Below are 24,840 nucleotides of genomic sequence, written 5' to 3' on the forward strand. Positions count from 1 at the left end.
AGGGGCTTTATTTTCGCGGTATTAACGGTTCCACCGAAATCCGCGAATCTTAAACACCAGCGAAATATCTAGCACAACGCTGAGAAATATCGTTATCATTACATTAAACACAACAAACATTTCAAACTCACTTTAATAAATAGAAAAATGGAAATTTGAATAAAGGTTTGTAACAGAAATCTTTCGTCCATTATCGTCTTAATATACATCCATTAATTCAAGGACCTACTTAAGTTTTTTTAGTGTCTAGTTACTGATATTTCAACTTCATCATTAGCTGCGGTTGTGAGTATAGTAGAATATCATAACTCAAATAGTAAGATTTGAACGCTGTGTATAGTAGTTAGACATGAAAACGCGAAACTGAGACACCGCGAAAGTAAGTTGGTTTACAATATCAATAAGTAACGACGCGATAATATTGCTAACGAAAACGTTCATTTCTTTTTCTAAAACACCATATTTAGGCTTATTCTACTTCATATAATGTTTCGATTGCATAAACATTTTTTTTTTAAATTGTCAAATCAAATACAGATTCTACATCGATTGGTGTGATGGATAAAATAAAGTTTTCCCATAAAAATGAATATCATGTATAGATTTAGCCAGCGATAATATTGCTAACAAAAACGTTCATTTCTTTTTTCTAAAACACCATATTTAGGGTTATTCTACTTCATATAATGTTTCGATTGCATAAACTTTTTTTTTTAAATTGTCAAATCAAATACAGATTCTACATCGATTGGTGTGATGGATAAAATAAAGTTTTCCCATAAAAATGAATATCATGTATAGATTTAGCCAGTTGAAAATAACATCACGTTTTGGATCGTCATCTTCGATTTATTTAAACTTTTAAACTGAAACTGTCATGATCTTGAGGCCTGATGGGATTTTATTTTAATATATACTGTATTTGATTGGTTTATCAGAGGTCTGAACCAAGCATATTCTAGTAACATTTTCTGTAAACGTAATACGATGTCACATGTTGTGATGTTACAAACACAAAATATGATACGTAACGGAGATTGGCAACAAACATAAGGACAAATGATGATTTATGATCTAAGATCTCACCTGTCCATGACACACACCTGGCTGTGACTAACTGGGCTTGTCCTAATTAATAGTATACCTATCATACCTACACAGTGTACCTGTTGGTGATTGTCAGCCACTGTGGTATGGTCATTTGTAGTAGGGACAACCAGTGACTAAGTATACAGGTGAGTCCTCTGACCTCGGCAATCCACAGATAAGGTCCTTATTAATTGCTTATATAGAACAAAAGCCTTTACTTATACCATGAGTCTACCGGTCCAACCCTTTAAGACAATATATTGTATACACCACTGATGTATTCTTTAGTCCAAAGCGGTGTCATAGTCTCCTTGTCCACTTCGTCATATTTTAGTTCATTCGAGAACAATTAAATCTACATCACAATAATAACATTTACAATCTGATGAAAATTCTACAAAGATCTATGGTTTGGAGCCGATTGCGAACTTTATGTGCTACTTTATCGCAGAGAAATGATGTGATCTATTTCAAAGGTTGAAAGTCAATTAACATTCACAGTGCTTTTAAGCATTTTGGACAACATACTACAACGAGCGCTTGGAGGCCTACATAGCGCTAGCGTTGTGGTACAGTGTATTCTCGAAGGTAATGATATCTTACATATCATTCGCCTAAACCTCATTGCTGACCTGGGAGAGAACCATTCAGTCCACAGGTAATCTGTCTGAACTATGGAGGCAACCATTCAGTCCACAGGTGATTATTCTGACCTAGGGAGGCAACCATTTAGTACACTGACAAGTTGTCTGACCTAGGGTGGGAACCATTCGGTACACTGATAAGTTGTCTGAACTATTGAGGGAAACCATTCAGTCCATAAGTGATTTTTCTGATCTAGGGAGGCAACCATTCAGTACACAAGTGAGTTGTCTGACCTAAAAGGCAATCATTCAGTACACTAGTGGGTTAGTGGTCTGATTTGGGGAGGGAACCATTCATTCCATAGGTGAGTTGTCTGACCTAGGGAGGGAACCATTCAGTATACTGGTAAGTTGTCTGACCTATTGAGGAAAACCATTCAGTCGATAGGTGATTTTTCTGACCTAGGGAGGCAACCATATAATACATAGGTGAGTTGTCCACAGGTGAGTTGCCTGACCTAGGGAGGAAACCATTCATCCCACAGGTGACATAAGGAGGGAACCATTCAGCCCGCAGGTGACCTAAAGATCATGTGTTGACTGTACTCGTCCTTGGACGGAGTCCCTGCCGACACAGGCTCCTGGAGGAATGACGGATATCATTTGGCCATTACCTTATCTTCAGTTTGTTTGGGATATTAATCAGAACTGTAAGGCTAAGTCTCACCTTATTCCTCCTTGTGTGATGGGGTCACCAGTGTAGACTATGTTTGGCCACGGTTTGGCGTTAAGATATTATAGGCTTATGCGCTTTGACGGATCCAAGCTTGAATAACTGATAACTACCCAGTTATCATCATAGTTTCCTCTATACATCACAAATCATACTCGGTGCCGGCGCTTTCCAAACTCCTTGTTATTGGCTTATTGTTCAGTTACTTATTGCTTTATTAAAAGAGAATAAACACATTAAATACAACCAGTAGTTTTTAATAAACAACCCAATGAATACAATGTTCGTTCCAATTTACACTGTGATAACACAACATATTGTAGTTGACGTCTGTTACACGGGTCTTTTGAATGACTTGAATGGGTTTCCATGTATATCTTACTGATATAAGCTCTTTAAACTAGAATTATACTATCCTGATAATTTACTCCTTGCTGACAACTCGTGGTGTAAATCATATATCTACTACATCCGCCACTCAAATGAAATACTACAAATGGCGGTTTCATTTTGTGTCAAATGGGTATACTGCTAACATATTGAACCTTTACGAAATCAAAGATTAATTGATGGTAAAAGTATGATAAATACATTTTTATAGCGAGAGCGGTATAATTAATCATACATTTTATGCTGACCCACAAAAGTGTTCAAGATGGAAAATGAAGGACAACAAAAAGGCAAATTGCTATTGTAAGGACAGAATTTATCATTTTTTTTTATAAAATTAACCTATTTATTAAACAACAAGACTATTTTGACAGAATAAAGTTGCTACAAATATATTAAATACACAATACGAAATGAAACTCACGATGTGTAGAGTATGCCATGTCTTGGGAATACGCTGCAACCAATAAAAATAATATGATAAAAAGAAAAAAGGTGACTATGAACCATTGAAAAACATGACAAGAAAACAAACTTTTGGGAGATAAAACTTCAACAGTGGTTCCAACTTCTTGATACTTCGATGTGTTTAATGTACGACGAATCTTCGATGATGTTATCCCTCTGAAACATGGACACTTGAAAAATGTGAATATATATCCAGCAAACACACACTTTAGTTGATAGCACCTCGTGATAAAAAGGCACATGTCTAAATAATGTGGAACTAATATCAGAATCACTTTTATTCAACAGAATTACGGATATTCGTGAAACGTACCAGAAAATTTACTATCTAAAACTAGGTCGGTCTGGAAAAATGGATGTCTTCTGCTTCATAGACAACACTGGTATACTGGGTCAAACTTAAGTTTCGTGACGTCACAATAGTCAGAGTGGTAATATGGCATCGACATTAGTACGAATACCAACAGCTGTCATTTGTGTAACGTGTGTTGAAACACACTATTAATTTTGGAAATATGCACGAAACTTTACACTGGTATTCATTTAACAGCTTCTTTTATTTCCAATGTCTCCGTTTGTACATAGCATTTACAAAAATGATTATAGTGAAAACAAAAGTGGAGCATTTTACCACCATTCAGATACTAAAGTATATTACAACCTACAAAATTAACGATTTGCTTACAATTTGAAGGGCAAAATCACGATCCAAACTGGCATATTTGTTATGTTTTGGATTTAATCTCTTATCAATCGAGTCTAACTATGTCATGGATTTCCTTGTCAGAATGTTTTTTAGCTCACCATCATCCGACGGTGGGCTGTTCAAATCGCTTTTCGTCCGTGGTCCGTTCTTTAACAATTCTTTTTAGCGCTATTTCTCAGTAAGTACCGAAGGGATCATTTTCATATGTAGGTTCCCCTAGGGTTCTATTTGTGAATATTGTGTTTTGGGACTGATCGGTCAACAAGATGGCCGCCAGGCAGCCATCTTGGATTTTGATATTTAAAGTTTGTTATCGCTAATTCTGGGAAAGTACTAAAGGGATCATTCTCAAATTTAATATGTGGATTCCCCTGGGGCCTTAGTTGTGCATATTGGAATTTGGGACCGATCGGTCAACAAGATGACCGCCGGGCAGCCATCTTGGATTTTGATAGTTAAATTTTGTTATCGCTATTTCTCAAAAAGTACTGAAAGGATCATTCTCAAATTCATATGTAGGTTAACCTAGGGCCCTAACTGTGCATTTTGCGATTTGGGACCGATTGGTTAAAAAGATTGCCGACAGGCCGCATTTTAAATTTTGATATTTGAAGTTTGTTATTCTATTCTTATTTGTCAGAAAGTTTTTAAGAGATCTGTCTCAAATTTCATATCCAGATTCCGCTAGGGCCTTAGTTTTGCATGTTGCATTTTGGGGCTGAACGGTGACCAAGATGGCCGACAGGCCGCCATCTTGTATTTTGATAGTTGAAGATTGTTACCGCTATTTCTCAGAAAGTACTGGAGCGATATGTCTCAAATTTTATATGTAGTATGTTTGAAAAAGTTTGAAAAGCAAAGACAAGATCACTCTTTCCATGATCAGACATAGATCATTCTTTGGTGGGCGCCAAGATCCCTCTAGGATCTCTTTACATTTTATTTTTAATTTTTACATATAATATCAATATTGGTTTTAATTCAGAAAGACGTAATGTACGAAGATAGTCCAATAATAAATCATGTTTGAAAATGAAATAAATTGATTTGTTGAAAAAGGAATACGGTTACTATTACACACCATGCTTTGAAATAAAAACACGAGGATAGAAATCACAAGCTCATTCCCACGCTGGGTGTAACTTTACTATTTCAACATACTAATAAACACTAGGGTACACCGTTTAACCCTATTAGATATACACACCCGTCAGATAAGAGGATCCCGCCCTAAGATCGGTCGCTATTATCTGGAGAGGTGTGTTAACGCTATCTGTCAATCAAAACGATAATTCCACAACCAAGAATTATCTGTATGTTTCATTATGTGTTATAAATTGAACGAATGGACTTATGATTTATCTGTGTAGTATATGGAATGATTACAAAATGTACTTTTCATGATCTTAGATGATAAATAATTGGTGTGTTTTCAATTGTTTTGTTTGTTTGTTTTTGTTTGTTTTAATGTTTTGATGTTTATTTGGTATAATTAACAATTAGTTACATTTTTACACGTGGTATATGAAGATTTGCTCGTCTTTTAAAAAAACACATTCCGATTTGTTTTTAATTGATCCATACATGAATGCTTATTTTTATAGTTTTATTTTCCGACGACTAAACTATTTGAGTTGTTTCCATGGTTTCTGTCTTTTAAAGTACAATGGCTAAATATTAGTTTATTTCAGCTTGGTTTTTCCGCATTCTGTATTTCCTTGACAAAATAAACATTTCCTATTTTGCTTTACCTTGCTTCCCCTTCCGCTTGAAATAATTGCACATTTTTTTTTTACATTGGTTACATTGAAATTTAGATAACCCTTATTAAACTTCAGTTAGATATTTGTTTCGGTCGGTGACATACGCATGAATTACACAATCTCACATATTAATGTTATATGACTCATAATCACCAGCATTATGTGGAGTAGAAGTTCTTAATATTATCTGTTGTCAGTTAAAACAGTATAAAAACAACTTACATCATTTAAGCCACTGCTATATATTCCAAGAAGTTCAAATCAAATGATATTACTATCTGGAGCGTGATGAAAATGAAAAAAAAATAATAATGATAAACCCACAAAACATTTTGATGAAGTTATCTTCTAATGAAATTATATGTTATTTCCAGAAATATAGTTTGTCAATATATTTATAGGATCATAGATTTGGCATCGCGAAGATAAGTAGCAGTACTTGCATGGGATAAAATTCACATGTATACACAAATCGAAATTGTTCATATTTAACATAGATATGTTAGTGTTAAGTTTTCAAGACAAAAAAAGGTAACTTTTTGTAGTGAACAGTTCCACAGTATGAAACCGTTTGATCTGGAATGTAGACGTGTTTGTTAAATATCAAGCTTTTCAAGTCAAATTATCTGTGATACATACCAATTATACAAACTGAGTAAGTATTTTCTGCTTGAGATAAGCATTTCAAAAATTTGATTTTGATTATGCTGTAATATCAATCATTGACAGATATTTTGTGAATGAAGAAAACAATACGGAGTAAAGCAAGACGTTCCTAAAGTGCCGGGAGGGGCTACCAAAGGTAGCACTTCCTAATCCATCGGTGACCCAGGTACGATACAGGTATTTATAGGACGTATATAGGTAGGCACGTGGTCGTGTTTATATCATACCAGCACCAGCCATTCAACAGTTAGTAAGGATGGCTGCCACATTATATGTGATTCTTTCTTTGGCTTTATTCCCACTTATGGTAAGTATCTTTGAGGTTTATTTTCCAAATAAATTACAAAATATTTTATTGCTATTTATTTAATAACACTTTTGTTAAGGAAAATAAAATATGTTTTTACGACAATGTTTTTCAAGTTAAAAATTTTGCATAAGTATCAACATTTTTTCTAAGAACAATTTATCTTAATTGTGTTCTTTATTTAGTTTTATTGATTCTTTATTCAAAGTTCTTGTCTTACAGTTAATTATGACATTTTTTTTTATTTCTGTGAAAGTTTTCGTTACCACGTACACAGTTTGACACTTTCTTTACTTCTCTTTTTTGCTGATATCTATTGTTCCGTTGCATGTGTCTGGTTACGTCGTAATTGCGTCTCCATTTTTAACCCCAATTGCACATGTAATTACGTGACACGAAGCTGTATATCTATTTACTTTAGTGCCGCTATGGTATTTGTTTTGACATTAACCCGTATTTCTCCTCCACTTTATTTTGCGCGTTCTTTATTTCTACAGACAAGTGCTTCAGTGGACATAGAGTTTCGACTCCGGGAGTCTACATTGACATCAGATGTAATATGTTGTGGACAGGAGACTGCGGATGCGTCCGGATGTCTGTCTGGTTGTCCGTTTCGTCTACAGTTTTGTCTGGGGACAAATGAAAGGTAGGCCACTTAAAAACTCATCGCTTTTCTCACTTACGTCTTATTATCTACATTTGATGCAAACAACATAAAAATGTAGATCTTTATTAGTTTTTGTCGGGTCATTAATACTTAATTAATTACATATGTAAAGATATGGTTGGATAAGAATAAGATTTCAAATGCCTGTGCAACCATATAGTTAGATACTTGTTATTGTTTACCAACACAGGAATGTGTGACTTTCAAGTAAGTTTACATTTGATACATACTCTGCCTTTCTTGAATATGATACTGAATCATTAGTACTGGTCACATGACCGCATTATTATTGTAAATACAAGTGTTCCCCATGGCAACATTGTGTATTACGTCACATAAGAACACAATGAAAATCAAGTGATAACGCAGTATGGTTTTCGTCATGATAAGAAGACATATTGTCAACATTATGAAATGAATAGCATTGGTTGTAGACATTTAAATCGCAATATTTGGAAGTAAATAATTAGGATCTATGACCACTGATAAAAATATCTATAGTTTGTAATGATACGGTCAATAAATAAATACCTAAAATATGACAAGGCTATCATGCCTCTCAATAGTTTCAATCAAATATAGTGCAACGATATTTTGCTGAATTTGGTTGAAAAAAGAATAAACAACTTTTGGTACAAGGTATCTTTTTCAAAATAAATTTTATCATCTTGTTTTGCGATATATGACAATGTTACTACATTATGTATAACACACATTGTCAGTCGTTCTAACATGAAAAGTTCAATAACTACTAAAAATAGCCCTTTTCGATGTAGAAAGTGAGAATTATTGCCATTTATTTTGCTTTCAGTAAGCGATATTGCAGTTTGGATTTTTGATATGGAAACTCGGGAACAAATGTATATCTGAGTACCAAGTAATTGTTAAATTATTTATGATGTGATCAAACACGTATTACTTAAATTAACATCATGGTGGTATGATTTAGGTTTGGCTTTCTTAAACACTTGAATCTACTTTATTTTCCCTAAAATGTTGAAGGTTTTATTTTTTGCTCTTATATGCATCTAAAAACCTATTTTATACAGAAATAGCCTTTTGTAAGGAAGATGTTTGCGATGATACAGAGAAAGCTTACTCTTAGGAATACATGAACGAAAATGTTTATATTGTTGTTTGTTCTTCTGCCGACTCTTGTTCTAAATTGCAATCTTAGTGTATTCTACCGTAATTTATACATTACTTCCTCTTCTGGAATGCCTGTGTATTTACATTGTACATTTTCATGTGTCCTCGCACGAATCGACGCCCTTAAAAATAAATGGTAAACACAAAAAATGAGATTTTGAATTGCAATATTTTCGGTATTTATGTATTTTTGTTGCCTCATTGTTTGTTTTTTTATAATCGGGAATACTACCGCAAAACAAAGAAATATAAATCTATATAAATGAAAAATTGATATATTTTATGTATTTAGTTTCAACCTCAGATGTATCATATATATCGTATAGATTGGTACACTTCTGGGTGCTTCTTATATTATCAAGTTGACAAGTTCCGTTGGCAACACCCGCTTCTCACACGGGATTCTAAACTATACTTCGTCCGTCGACTATAACGTGTTTGAACACGATTCCTACTGAAATCTGGAAACGCTATTCCCATTGATATTTCGAATGAATAACAAAGCGTAGGATGACATTTGACATCAGATTTTGCCTCCGATTGAAGCCCCGTGGACTAATTATCTGTCCTTTTAGGTTAGTCTAGTGGTAAATTTGACTGCGTGTAGTTTAAATACAAACATGATAACACTTTTCAGTCCAAATAGACCAAACACGTGGAGTGGTTGGAAGCACCTCGGGACTCAGGTACTTTGGTAAAGGTATTCTAACTTCACGGATAAGCCTACTTAGTCATATTTCTCATACCGTTGTTGTTTCAGGGATTGGCCTATTTATAGTGAAGGAAATATTTGGTGTGGAATCTGTCATTATAAGCCGATAAGAGAGGATATAGACTTCAAACAAAGGAATTAGTTTAGTGATGATATGGGGAACAAGTTAAAATCTTTGATGGACTTGGCCATTATTTTTCCTAGGAATTCAAAAGCTAAGATAAATATTCAAAAATACTGATTTAAATCAAAATATTGATATTCTGTATTTGTGCTGGTATGAGGTACCGGTTAAATCTTGAATGGAATACACTGTAGCTGTTTATTTATGTTTCAAAAGCTACGATAAGTAACATTCTAATATACTAATTAAAATAAAAAGTAATTATTTTCGAATTACAGTCATTGTTATTCTCGTTGAATCTTTCATATCAATAATTTTATAATTTGTAGGAAGTCCAAATTGTAATTTTTGTTATTTTTTCATTTTCATTGTTTTATCGTAAGACACGTCTTTCGCTCCTGATGAAACAGGAGACATTTTTATAAAGATCAGGAAGTTACATGACTTTGTACACTGCGCCGTTTTTATGTCTCTGTTAGGTCTTCTACGATCAGACATATTGAACTACAGACATCGCCTACTGAATTCAAACCATTTATATTATGCAGTTCTACATAAAAATCTAAGCATGTGCTTTGCTTCTATTAGCCAAATTTTTTTACACAATTTGATATCTTTTTGTTTCTTGACATTACTCAAAATAATACGGAAAGCAACTTCCAGAAAGTATGAATTGATAGATATTTTTCTAGGAATTGCGATAAAATGAAATGTGATGTCTACGCGTTTAGAAAAAGACAACTTGATTTCGATTCAAACTACTGTCTGAAATTCTTTATGTCAGAACTCGGATAAAAGCTATAAAGATGTGTATGGAATGTGATCACCAGCGCTAACTGTCCAGATCGCAATACTTGTTAAAAATCTCCGTATGGTTTTTGTAAAAGTATTTGTTACTATTTATTTAGTATTTTGTCAGTTTTCAGAAATCAAATGTTACGTTGCCAATACTTCCTGATTCTCTTATTCGTAATAAAATCCCCCCTGGCCCCTTCATCGCACTTAGCTATAACGAGAAGGGATTTTTTTATAAGAAATTTAAGTTAAGCTTTTATTTTAATGCATTAACGTAAGCGCATTAACGGAAATCCTTTTAAGAGATTATAAGTGGCCGAGACATGAATTAATACAAAGCACTTTAATTACATTCCTTAATCACTTATCATCCCTGTATCATTAACATGCCTAACATCTAATGGTTTATCACATCATATGTCTGTGTGGATGGCATTTTATCAAACTTCCTCATAGTTTGATAACAAACACATTCATATGAACCCTCCCCGTGACCTCTGGTAATGGTCGGCCTACCTGGACGCGAGTGTAGAATGCGTTTTCTGTGACGGTCTTGTTTCCCGGGCCCTTTGAGATATTAAAATATACATGGCTGACACAATCCAGTGTGGTTAGGGTACCAACGTCGCAAGCAATAACATTCAAAAAGAAAACATTGGCGAAACAAATTGCAAAAATACATGCTCAGGGCAGAAAGTCTAAATGTCATAAGGAAACAGATCGTTATCACGGAAACGAAAGCGGTCTGTGTTAGCGACCAAAGTATTTGCATTAAAATTAGCCGACTTAGTATGAACAACATGCACGTTTAGTTTTTTAAAGATGTGTTACCCAACGGAAAGGATGCATCATTTCAATGTGATGCAATATATTGCCCCCTTTGAAGATGTTGTTTTTATGCTCAATAGTATTTAGATAGCTTTGTCTACATGGGCTGTCTTAATATACGAGACTTTGTTACCACTAGATCTTGATCTCATTCTTTTTTGTATCAAAATGCTAATCCCCACGGTTATGTTTTCTCTACATCTGATATAGTCATATTTGCGAGAAATTCAATTTACTTTTAAAATTTCAATTTACTTTTTTATGCCCCACTATTCACCTAAATTAAAAGAACCAAATGCGCGACACACCCTCTGCATTGTTGTTTTATAAGTTGATGATGAAAATATTTTTGTAGATGTGAGCTATTCACTCAACTAAAACGCAGCTTTACAAGAGCGTGATATGGGTTGCATCATAGGAGGAAATACAATATTTTTGTATCATTTTTTAAGGTTGATATGTTCAAAGTCAATGTCCCTAGATCAACCGAATCCTGGAAATGACGTCGCTCACATAAGTCTAGACTATATAAAGGTGAGTATCAGAAATATAACAAATGCAACAAAATCAAATCTTCTACACATGAATTGAGATTGCGTCAATATTTGATAAAGGATTAGAATCATTTTAAATATTTTAAGGTTGCAATGTAAATCAAACAGAAGTTAAAGAGTATATGTCATCTTTTGATACCATGAAGTTCGTGTCTTTCTGTGCGGACCTCTAGAAATTTAATTTTATCCTTTGGCATGATCTAAATATTGTCTCGTCGTGTCTCCTGCTTACTCGAGATATTGTAATTACATAGTTTCTTTAGGAATTCAGACAAAAATGTCCCCTGATCCCTCTCCATAAAGAATCAAGCCTCTTGTCTGTCTTTTCCGTCTTTGCATATTACAGAGTTACCTTTCATGTGGGTAGTATATTGTGATGTCCTTATTTTGTGAGCGAAATAGCGTTAGCAAACACATGACGTCACCATCAATACCTACCTGAAAGGACAGATAATTATGTAATATAAAAATACAGAATTGTAAACTTTGTGGAAGAAGTTATTTACGTACCATCTACTTTAAAACATCATTGTGAACAGTTTGGTGCCCTTGTGAATCTTCTGGTGCTAATCGTATCTTCTAATATCCTATAAGATTTTATTGTCGCGTTGGTATCCTCTTGAATTCATCCTACATGAACATATTTTTGCTGTGATTAGCAACCGCGAACATTGTTCGCCGCAACAAAATGTCACAAGTGCATGGACAGTAGAACCACATCAGTCTAAATAGCAAAGTTTAATCGCCATAAAACAGTCTGTGGGTATGGAAACGCGAAATTAACTCTCCGCGAAAAACAGTTGATTTACAGTATGACCGCCAATATAAAGCATTGTATGGTGAATTTTCCTACAATTTGCTGCATGCGTATGATATTGTTAGCATATGAAAACGCATTAATCATTTTAGATAATTACTACTTCAGATGATGTTTCACATTAATAAATCAAAGGCAGAATCCAGTATAATATTTTAGCTATATTATTTCAGTCTAGAATGGAGTTTCACTTACTATTGGTGACTGATACTGAAGAAGAAGAGATTCTATCAGATGTACTTTTCTTGACGGCCGGTGACATTCGAATCGTATCCGGAAAATATACTGAAAAGGAATTTCAGTACAGGTATGGATCTTATTATACTATTTCTTGTTGCATAATTACCATACTAGTACAAGCTAAGAAACTGGTTTTAACCTTTGCAACAGTTCCATGGAAACTGAACTTTTAATTAAAATGTCAATGCGTTGGTGATGTTTTTCATCTGACGTTTTTTTTCTCTCTAACTTCCTTCACTGTGTTTTTGCAGCCTGACAGCGTCAATTACTGTGACATGTGATCCTGACTTTTACGGCAAAGATTGTTCCATATACTGTATATCTCCGGAAAACTGTTCTCGTTTTCTGTATCAGGAGAGGTTTGTGGATCCTGAATCTCGGAGTTCAGCGAGAGCAGATTCACGGACACTATCATGTCCGAAAAGTAAATGTGAGAATTTTGGAACATGTGACAATGGAGTATGTCTTTGCGTTCTTGGATTCACTGGAGATTTATGTGAGATTGACATTCTCGAGTGTGCTTCCAATCCTTGTGTCCACGGTCGGTGCATAGAACCGAACGTACCGAACACTTACACGTGCGAATGTGACGAAGGTTACGCCGGGCAGAATTGTGACGTCCCCACAAACACTTCCATCAACGCTTTATGTCCGGAATGTTACTATAATGGGACCTGCTACGTTAAACCAGCCCCTCCTGGTACTGACCATTCTACAGGATGCCAGACTAACCAATATGGAACTAAATGTAACGTACGTTGTGTCCCTCAAAACAGTTGTGGAGGAGGCCATTACGAGTGTAACACGGTGACGGGTGAGAAGGAATGTCTTGGCGGCTGGAGTGGGGACAATTGTACTGTCCGTAATGTGTCTAAGTCATGTGACTCTGAGTGTCCGAACGTCCGGTGTAAGAATGACGGCACGTGCTTCAATGGAACTTGTTGCTGTCTACCTAAATACACTGGAAAATATTGTGAAAGGGTTAAGATATTTTGTGATCAGGACCCTTGTAAAAATAACGGTATGTGTACGGACACCGATGAAGGATATTCTTGTCAGTGTACTAATGGCTTTAGTGGCAGAAATTGTGAAAATATAGTTACAACACCTCCCACAACTATCTTAACTTCAACTCCAGCCACGACCAAAAGTACAAAACGACCCACTACACCCACCGCCAAGCCAACTACATCTACCTCTCGGCCAACAACCACCGTCAAACAAACTACCCAGTCTACTTCGACTACCAAAGCAACAACTACATCTACGACGATTAAACCAACAACAACAACAACAAAGAAACCTACTTCACCAACCACGACTTTCAAACCAAATACACCAGCTCCAACTACCAAACCTACTTTACCAACTACGACAGCCAAAGCCCCCACTACCGAGGTCAGCACTACAGAGCGACCAACCACTACAGCCAAGCCCATGGTCACACATAATCTTCTTGTGAACGGGAAAATTGACGATAAGGATATTTCTAAGTTGGAGAAATTGGTGAATGACGTACTGAAAAGTAAGATTGACTTAAATATATTTCAGTATTAAAATAAGATTTAATAATTCTGGAACATTCCCAACCAAATTCTTCAGGTCTATCTATTATATATTTGAATAGATCTTTCTCATTTTACACTGACTATTATAGTATTGCACACGACATTTTGAAAATATATCACGATATATACAGAAGCTGCGTTCTTTGTACCTTCTCGTTGATTTGTAATCAGATAAATTATCCAACATATGAAAACGAGTGACATCCTTTGGGTAAAATAATGACTATTCTCGTGCAGTATCGAACACGCCTGGAAATAATATCTTATTGAGAAAAAGATGATCTGTAAACAATCTCTTGGTTGAAAGAATTATCCCTCCTTGGAAGAAGTTAGAAATGTATTTTTCATATCTATATAATAATCTACACAGTATTCATATCTATGGTAAAATATCGTTATTTCAGACCAGAATTGTACGAAAGGAGCTACGATAGTCAACTATCACCATCTCATCAACGAAAACAGGTAGGGACATCGTCAAGGTTTATTAATTATATCAAATCCTTTCATTGGAAGCATGCAGAAACATATTTTGTACATGTAGTGCGTAACCGAAAGTGATAGAGGGACTAATTTGTGACAGTTTCACAAGTATTCTATTCTATTAAAATTACCAGTCGCTGCTTGCCTTTTTTCCCCATTATTACTGAACATATACACTTTTTTTCAGAGAACAAGTCACCAGTGTCGACATCGCTTCAGATTGTATTAATGGGACCAGTCTGGACCCTAAAACTGTGGCCACACTGAACAACCTATTCGGCCGCACTGAGCCCTTCAGGACTACCGGTAACCACATATTTGGACAGCAGATGAGTCCGCTGAAGGACCTGGCCCAAAGCCACAGTCTCAGTCTGGTGGGCTATGTTTATAACCAGAACGAGGACATCATCAATAGGAAAATCGTGAATGCGTGGAACACCTCTCATCCCAGTAAGTGGCAACTTTATGTTCCGATTATATGCTATTGGTTTAATGTTGAAGATCATGCATTAATATACATAATTGAATTTTAGTTGAAGAGAACCAAAAGTTAAATTAGGAATATATTTCTTTTCTTCATCTTATAACGCAATATATGTTTGTTATCGTTATTTCAGATATACCAAACTTCAAAGTCCTTATCGTCCTTCGGGAGTATTTTATTGGGAATTATGGGTAAGTTTCGTCACTTCCTTCGTTTGTTTCAGTTAACCTTCCAGTACATTTTTTTCGCTAGGATGTTATTTTTACGATTTCGCAGGACATTGGATTGGTCGCGAAATTATTTCCGTGCTTTAAGTCACAAACATTAAATGAAATGTTTGATCAATAAAAATAACCGGCCATACGGTATCAAGTTTATAGCTTGAAATTCTTCAGGTAATACCTGTTGTAAACAATACCTATTTTGTGATAAAATACTAAAAAAATTCGTTTGAACAACCATACAGATACAAACGAATTCAGTTCGAAAAACGATTATAACATCTAATAATAAATGAATTATTGACGTTTCAGTACACACGTGACCAACTTGAGGTACTTTGTGACGTCACGGTTCCAACTTCTGGATCCAAAGACTACATCCTCCCCGACTACAGCGGAGTTTGAGCGGGAATTTAATAAACTACCAGTCGTCAACAGCCTTTACTCTGGACATGCCCTTTACAAGTATACAGAAGGCATACGTCTACCCGTCATGGATAATACGTTTCCTGTGACGTCACTCGCCAATCCACTCGGAGATACATGGTCTAAATTTCTGAAATGTATGTTAACCGACAGATTTTGTTGTATTTCTATGTTAATACAATAACAGACATCGTTGTCATGTGAATGAAAATAATAAAAATAATACTATTCCTAGTAAAATCAAACTTTGGTATACTTGCATAATTGTATGTCTTGAACCGATTACTGATAATACACTTTTAGTTACCACTTAAAACAATTATGTTGATATAAAGCGAGTGTGAGTTAACCTGGATTGTAAATATTTCTTGTTGTAGCGAATAATTCAACACCCAGGAAAGCAAGCCCCAACGTTAGAATTATTCTGTCTGGTCGGGAGCCGTGCTTTTGGAAAAATCGGTAAGTTGGTGAAATTTTGTTGATGAAACTAGATGTTGATGAAACTCAAGGACTTGTCTTGAAGAGCAGTGTATTTTCCAATAATACAAATGCAATTACATTTATCTGTCGGAATAACAACATTGTAAAATTCACTCTTTATTTCACCGAAAGTAAGATATAAAAATCCAAATATAATATCGATTACATTTACTAATATAGCTCAGACTTTAGCGTTGTTTACTGAAGTTTGCTCTGTTGGTTGGCTAGACGTACCATTTTTGTCCTATTTTGAAGATATTTATAACATCTCTGTATCTTTTCAGCACGGATTTGCAATCGTCTATATACTTCCCTATCTTGGCCAACAACAGCCTACTGACCTTTGACCTTCGCTTTCTACCTGACACAAATGGACTGACTACAACAGCCTGTCGGTCTTGTTACCTACTAAGACAATTTTACATCGATGTGTCTGGTCGGATCTTACTCAGAGACAGAGACGCCATCTATCGGATGATCAGGGAGGCACGAAAAAGTACACGGATTGGTGTGTTCATTAACAAAATATTCCTAAACCATGCATAAAGAACATTGGAAAAGCTATAGGAAACTACACTATAATAGATAATAATAAATTCAACGTAATCATGTTCATTATTGGATTAGGGCTGTGGTGATTTCTCTCTCAACTTAAGAAATAAGGTAAATCAGGACTTGGGCTTTTGGACAGTTGTTCCCTTCTTCTCAGTAAATTGCAGGATCTATTTATACGAAACATTGAGTATGTTTTAGTTAAGCTTTTGTATAGCACATTTCTAATTTTAATTTCATCTTTATTCAACAGCCAGCCAATTTGAGTTCACAGAGAAACAGTACTTCAAAACAAATGAAGGGTAGGTGATTTTATGGGATTTAATTTAAAATTTGGTCATCTGACTTGACGAATATTACGATAGTGCAGACAAAATATATAAATGAAAAAAAAAATCATCATTTAAAAAAAGAGAGATTGATATCACAATACGACTGCTACAAATTGTTCATTCTCAATATTCCAGGGGTTATTACTTCTATCGTAATATATATAACCCCTGGAGTATCGTGTACAATATTGATTGTTTTTGTTTTCTTGTTCCATTGCGATATTACAACTACAGTTTTCATTTAAAAGAAAAGATACGCGAAATAATGTTGCATGGAACAGGTAACACAATGCTGCTATTCTTCATGTCTATGTAGAACAAATGGACATGATACATTGTTACGTTGACCAAGTTCATGAACATTTCTTAACTACTTCTCCATAAATAACATTAGAGAAGTTTAGGACAAAGCTTTAAGTTAAGTATTTCGTTAAAGCTAGGAAATGCTCAATTTGGGCGAAGGCGTAATAAACTTTTTTCTTCATTTCTATGCATAGAACAAATGGATTTGATGCTACAATACAATGATACAGTGTAACGAACATATCTTGTACATTATACTTAAAAAAGGGACGTGGTGACGCGGCTATGGTACACCCATCCGATTGACACCTCCGACCGGTTGGACTCCTGGCCACATCCAAATATGGACGGACGATGGGACGCTATCTCCAATGGTCTGACCGGCTACACCCTCAACACCGTCCGGGTGGGAAGGGTCTATAGGGTTGTGTTACAGGGTGATATATCCCTTGGGCGAAGGTCAGAGGTCACACAGAAACTTCATCAGGCATGGTCGGATGCAAATAAACGTAAGATGATGTAAATATCGAGTTAACTTTTAAAGATGCTCCACCGCAGAGAGAGCAAAAATGGCATTCATCATTAGAACAATAACTGGTGTTTAATCTTGTATATATATGTCCAATTAACACAAAAAAATAGTATGAAATAATTCATTTTGCCTTTGGTGTATGCGCAGTACTTCATTCCATATAGGATATACATGTAGTACCACAGATTTTTTTTTCGGGATGCAATTAATTATTTTTTATATATATTCAACTTGAAGTAAAATTAGAAGCTCAAACTTTCCAACGGTGGTAATGGTGCAAAGTAAGTAATTTTTGTAACAGAAGAAAAACACTAAATCGTCTGCTCCTGTTTTTGATAGTGAAAAAATACCATTTGTCAGCGATGGAGCATCTTTAAATCATCACAGTAAGATTAATATCTAACTTAAGTTTTTTGTCATTCTATGTATTTCCATTATTATGTATTCCATTAATTATCCCTATATAAATGTTACTAATTCGAAACACTGCGTGACATTGATTTTAATATGATTCTATTAATAAGTCTCGTCAGTGAAATAACATACGCTATCTCTTCCAGAACATCTGGTTCTATTCTTCGGATACATTTGTAGAAGTTTCCCGATAATTATTTACGCTGTTTTTTGTGCAATCGACTTTGTATTTTCATAGGTGATTTTTGTCGTGGTATCGCATATACGGTAATTTTTGCGTGGGTAATACTTTCGCAATTTTAAAAAAATCAAATCGTTACTGTTTTTCATTTTGAGTTAAACTTGTGATTTTATTACCACCGTGGTTATTCTGTGATCATTATTTTTGTTATTTTTTCCCATTATACATTATCAACATTCCTATGGTAATAGTTGTTTTGTCTTTCAGATATATCCCCCAATGCTATTCAGATCAACATCGTTTCTTGGAGTTCAAATTACTATTCCATAAATGGGTATGTATTCATAATATTTATTTCACTGAAAAGGTTTTCTATTCACGTGTCTCAGTTACGAACATGTTTTAGTATATGTCGGCTTTTAAAAACCTCTACATTTTGATTTCTAAATCGATACTTGTACATATTTGGTTTATTTGTCTTTTGTTTCATCAAATAAAATCACGTTACACGAACATTACACTCTGGCAATGGCGACAAACATTGACAATGCATGTACAAGTGGTACCTAGGTTGTAAGAAAATAAAACAAACATGTACCAATTCAGCTAATTGTTTTGTACCCTATATGATAAACATGTCTGAAACATATCATTGCTATATCTTGATAATATCATATTATCGTAATATGTTTGAACTATTTGAGGATTTAAGTGGGTTTGATATGGTCACACTTTATCAATGTTTTTATGTCATAGTTTTTAATCGTATAATTCTTAATAAAATACTTTAAGATGCTCCACCGCTGACGAATGGTATTTTTTCTCTATAACAAACACGAGCAGACGAATAAGTATTTTTCTCCAACTACAAAAGTTACTTACTTTACACTATTACCACCATTAAAAAGTTTGAGCTTTCCATTTTACTTCAAGATAAAAATATTGAAAATAATTAATTGCATCCCGAAAAAACCTCCGTGACACTATATCCTATATGGAATGAAGTACTGATTGCACATTCACCAAAAGCAAAATAAATGATATTATATTATTTTTTGTGTTAATTAGACATATAAATACACGATTAAATCCCAATTATTGTTCCATTGAGTATCATTTATGCTCTGTCGGCGGTAAAGCATCTTTTTTGGCAATATATGTTCAGATTGAAATATTTTGAAAGAAATAATCATAATATCATAAAGCATCTAAACTATGTTCCATGTATTTATCTCAAACCAAAACGTGTTAAAACGTCACCTTTCTTTATGCAATGTTAATTGTCTTTTTACCTTTTCTTCTTCTGCGTGACCAGAAATGCAGCGACGCGGATAGACTACAAAGTTACAGTTGCAACTGTTGATTCATCGCAAGTGTCTGTCGAATCTCCATCCAAGTCAAGCGTAGTCACGTTCCTGGGACAAGCGTCTCTGCGAGTCTGTTTATGTCTAGTTTATCAACAACGAGACATTGGAGTTGTGGGGAAAATTGGTACAGACGACAGTCAGACTGTACAAAATGCTATATCATCAGTATGGGAGTCAGCGAACCCAGGTCAGTTACACGATGAAAGATCAATGCGTTTTCTGATTGGATAATTGTCACATTAAGTTATACTTCATATTTATGAAAAATTTGATGCTTCATACACTAATAAGGTTTATAGTCTATTAGCATCCCATTAACAGCCAGAGTCATCAATGTACGACTTCTTGTTGTTGTGATTTTATTCTTAATTGTGAGACGAAATGAGTTTCAGTTGATTAAATTCGTTTTGGTGTTTTATATGCCATTTCTAATTAATGCAAATTGAAATGTTCCAGGATTATCACTTGATATATCTGGTCATGTCAAGAAAATGTTAGAGGGGTACGAGTCCAAAGCTGGGTAAGTTATCGATATTTCGTTATCTCGTTTGATATCAAATTCATGTTAAATTATTTTTTGAAAAATGAATCGAAATACCCACTTAAAGATAATCTTTTAAAACATTATGTATATTATATATATGCACAACTTTATGGTGTAAGTATATTCGTCTATCTCTTATCGTATTAAGCATGTTTTTGAAACCATTTAGTAAGCCTGATTATGAATATTAATCTGAACATCATCGTTAAAAGAAGGAAAGAACAATACGATAGATATGATAAAATTCCGCATATATGTATAAATAAATTTATACATGGCTATTATTTGATAGTGAAAAACCGTTTTCGCACTTCATTTCTTAAATGAATCACTAACTTGTCGTAGCTGAACGTATTGTTTGGTGTCCCTTTAGGTTGACTCCTAAGATTCTTTGAAGGAAGGAGTTTATGTTCTGTTCATTATCATTCACATTCCCGTTGTAGCGTCAAAATACAGAAAAGAAATGACACTACTTATATCTATTTTGTGATATTATTGGCAGTCTGTTTAACAAGCATTCTTTTTAGAATACAATTTCCCCCACAGAATTCCGTCTTATTTCTCAAATCTGATTACAGTGATAAAGCAACAAAGGTAGTATACTTTGTTTCACCGTTTATACATGGGACGCCTATCGATGAGGATGACCTTGTCCCGCCACCTCTCGCAGACATCAAACTCCGCGTGGAAGCTGTACTCCCGGGTACCACAGTGGAAGAACATCCGCTGGTAAAGGCGACCGCCGCGAAGAACCAGGACGAGGTATGTGTTAATAAACTTAGATATTGTATATAAAGTATAACGGTTACACCAGGTCATGACACAATTCATGGTTGCTTCAATATGCAAGAAGTTATTTAATTAATAAAATTGCCATTAATATCTATTTTTTATCTAAGGGGTGTAGTTGCGAGTACTATAGGTAACATAAAGTATCATTTTTACCATATGTATTTTTATTTAAGTATATGTAATATTACGACCTGTGACATATCAATACGCATCCGAATCCAAATCTTTTAAGCAACATTACCACTGTAGTTAGGAAAAAACCATGATACCTGACGTATTTTGAAATCCAACATGAAATGATTTGCGAATGAATCCGAAAACGCAACATAACATTGAGTGATTACAGTATGGTTTGATTTGTATATTTCGTCAGAAATATTGTTTGAAATTTAATAATGGATGCTCGTTTGACAAGGTAAGAAGTTTTACTTTAAATTGTTCCAGGATCCTTCCTGGCTGGTCCCTGTGGCAGTGGCGGCCGGTGTGTTAGGATTCCTGTTACTGATGGCTATAATAACAGCATGTATCAAACGTCATAGGTAAGAGATGTGTTCCACAGGGAGCACCTTTTTACCCTTGGTTTTCTATAAAAAAAGTCACTCTAAGAACTTTCTTTAAACGCAAAACTCTTTTTTTTCTGATTTTCATTTTAGCGTCCAAAGTGACACGTGTTTGATATTACCCTACCATAATTAGATACGTAAAATTTGTATCGGCTATGGACCACCATGCAGTTTATCGTCTAAAGGGAATTAACTCGCGATGTCCTCAAAAGTCCTTCGAAATTTGAAATATGGTGATACGAATATTTTGCTTAACGATTTTCCTCTTGTTGCAGTCATAAGAAGTCGAAGACATTAAACCAGAACCCAGAGCGAGTCGAGGGATATGATAAGGAACACTTTTCAGAAGCCCCAGATCTAGATAATTCTCTTAACGTGGATGACCCTCAATGGATGGAAAACGAAAAACATAAAACTTACATTGTGAATGATACAGAACGTATGTAAACGGTTACAATATCAAAGGACAGCAAAACTGAAATGGACACAGTATGCTGACGTTACTGATGTAACAGCTGGATGTACCGGCATACCTTTGTGAGATCCTTTGACAGTCAGCTTTGGATATTCCAGCAGTCAAATTTTTGGATGACCAGAGAGACTCGAAAACACTAAAATACTGTGTTGGGTACTATTTGTTATCAACGGCCTTCATCGCTTGTTATTTGTTTTCGAACGATGTGCAAGAACGTTAGAATCTTTAAAACATTGATCGTTGACTGTATTTGTTTTTAATGAATGATTCTGTGATTAATGGGTTTAGAGTTATAGATCAGCATAATTCATTACAGAAGTTGAATGGGTTATGTATATAAACTATTTATCAAATTGTAAAAATACCGATGATATAAAGCTAGTACAAGGCTATTGGTGTTACTATAACCTTTCTGAATTCTCCCTCGCATTCCCCACGCCGTCCAGGAACTCATAGAACGTGATTAAAGGGAGACAAGTATGGTGTGTAACACTGAGAAAGGAAGGATATACATAATCGACTTTTAGTTTAAATTTTCACTATCTATTGTATTTTGTATATATTTTATATTTTACACAATATGTTTCCTTTGCATTTATACGTGTATTTTCATTTAGAAGAACATTTTGTTACTTCAGTTTTCATTACAGTTGACAAATAAAATCGCAACGAATATCATCCGAACTGTGAATGAAATATAATGATTAGTCCAAAAAGTCTACAAAAAGACCACCAAAGGGAGAAAGAAAATTGGTCTTTATAGCTAAGTGGTCTTTATACACAGGTCAAATTGTGTTGAAATTGATCATTTGGTATCCTAGAAAAGTGGTCTTCATTAAACAGGTGGTATTTATACAAAGGTGGTCGCTAAAGCAGATTCGACTGTCATTCTCTCCCAGAGTGCATTGCAATCCCCACATTCAATTTCAAGTGAAATTGTTGGGACCGCAATGCACCCTGGGAGAGATTGTTGGAGTGTATGTAAGTTGAAAAATATATGCACTTTTCATGAGTTTTGAACCAGCGTTTTCTTTATTAAGTAAACTTTAAGTCCTTCATCAAATGTCCAAATAATGATCAAGTCTGTTTAATATTATGCTTTTCTCGAACAACTAAAGCCACATACGGAATAATATTTCCGATACAATAAGTTAATTGCTTATTATTCTTGAAGAATACTTGATGTTTTTATTTGGCAAAGATGCAATAGCATAACGACACTATCATCTTTGAAGGGAACGATGCAATTGGATGATACACATATTTGTTTTATTTCTGGAATGAATACCTTGCACATCATATTGACAAAATGTATTAAAGTTTATTACAAATAGAGATATTAACCTTTACTTTTTTAACCTTTAATGATCACACAATGAATATTATTTATAATGGTACACAGTTTGGGTACGACGTATGATAACAGCTTTGTATATAGAATGATGAATAAAACTAACACATCATTTTTTCAAAGTATTTTGAATTTGCGACCTGCATTTTGGTCCTATTCCTACTGCAAATTGTACTGAATATTTTTAAGCATTAAGAATAAAGTTATTCAGCAAAAGTTTTAGCTAGAACAGAATCGAAACTCGGGTCGCAAATTCACTCAGCAATTTTACTTTGACAGAACGATTTACTTCGAAGAAAATAATTGTTCTGAGTTCTAAAATTACACTAAGTTCGATATTGTTTAAGTTATTGTACTCTTTATGAATATTTTTTGTAAAAATGTAGATCTTCTACGGTATGTTGTATATAAGCTTTGTCCCACGATAAAATATTTTGTCTTTTATCTGCGTTGTTTGTTATAATTCGTAACGATAATGCACCTGATAGCCAATGGAGTCTATTTCCTCTTGTATCAGTAGTGTAATACGGCCATATTCAGTGGCGTAGGAAGATGAAACGTAATGGGGGGGGGGGGGGGGGGGGGGGCAAAGGTCCTCAATATTTTGTAAACCCCCCCCCCCCCGCCGCACCTACAGGAGGAGATTAATTCAACACACAACAACATATATACTTTATATACTTTTTTTATATATCATTAAATATAATCCTTGTACACATTTATTGACAGTGGGGTCCCTAAAAGGAAATTAACGAATACGCAAATTGGCCAAATTAGCGTGTGAGCTCCGAAGGCGCGAGATTTTGGGGTCTGGGGGTCGACCCCGGGAAAAATATTACGATTTAGAATGGCTAAGATGAGTTTTACGATGCATTTGGATGAATTTATGAGCGCCCGAAGGCGTGAGATTTTGGTGTTTGGGTGGTCCGGTTGTCTCCCCCGGGAAAAAAATTACGATTTAGAATGGCTGAGATGAGTTTTATGATGTATTCTAATGATTTTAAAGCGTTCTTACCATGGTAATTTTTCAATTTAAAGTAACATGCATTTAGAAATGATAATTGTGATAATTGTGTCGTTATATCATTGTGCAACCCTGCTCGATCTGAACTCAAAATAATAATGAATTAATTGTCTTGCTAAGACATACACGTATAAGCAAAGTAAAATCTTTTAAGAG

General features: G+C 34.7%; 1 protein-coding gene across 1 annotated transcript; it reads left to right on the top strand.

Moving 5' to 3' along the window:
* The first annotated feature begins 6,433 nt into the window (after positions 1-6,433).
* LOC138325222 (uncharacterized) lies at positions 6,434-24,104 on the top strand. Its single transcript, XM_069270719.1, has 19 exons — positions 6,434-6,706; positions 7,204-7,352; positions 11,434-11,515; positions 12,526-12,659; positions 12,844-14,117; positions 14,565-14,625; positions 14,831-15,093; positions 15,261-15,318; positions 15,661-15,911; positions 16,152-16,233; positions 16,539-16,762; positions 17,060-17,108; positions 17,709-17,950; positions 18,836-18,902; positions 19,884-20,122; positions 20,392-20,455; positions 21,058-21,241; positions 21,716-21,810; positions 22,110-24,104. The coding sequence occupies exons 1-19, from the start codon at positions 6,656-6,658 to the stop codon at positions 22,279-22,281; spliced, it is 3,741 nt and encodes a 1,246-aa protein (XP_069126820.1). The 5' UTR covers positions 6,434-6,655; the 3' UTR covers positions 22,282-24,104.
* The last annotated feature ends 736 nt before the right edge of the window (positions 24,105-24,840 follow it).

This window comes from Argopecten irradians, chromosome 6 (genome assembly GCF_041381155.1).
Source record: "Argopecten irradians isolate NY chromosome 6, Ai_NY, whole genome shotgun sequence".
Taxonomy (NCBI): domain Eukaryota; kingdom Metazoa; phylum Mollusca; class Bivalvia; order Pectinida; family Pectinidae; genus Argopecten; species Argopecten irradians.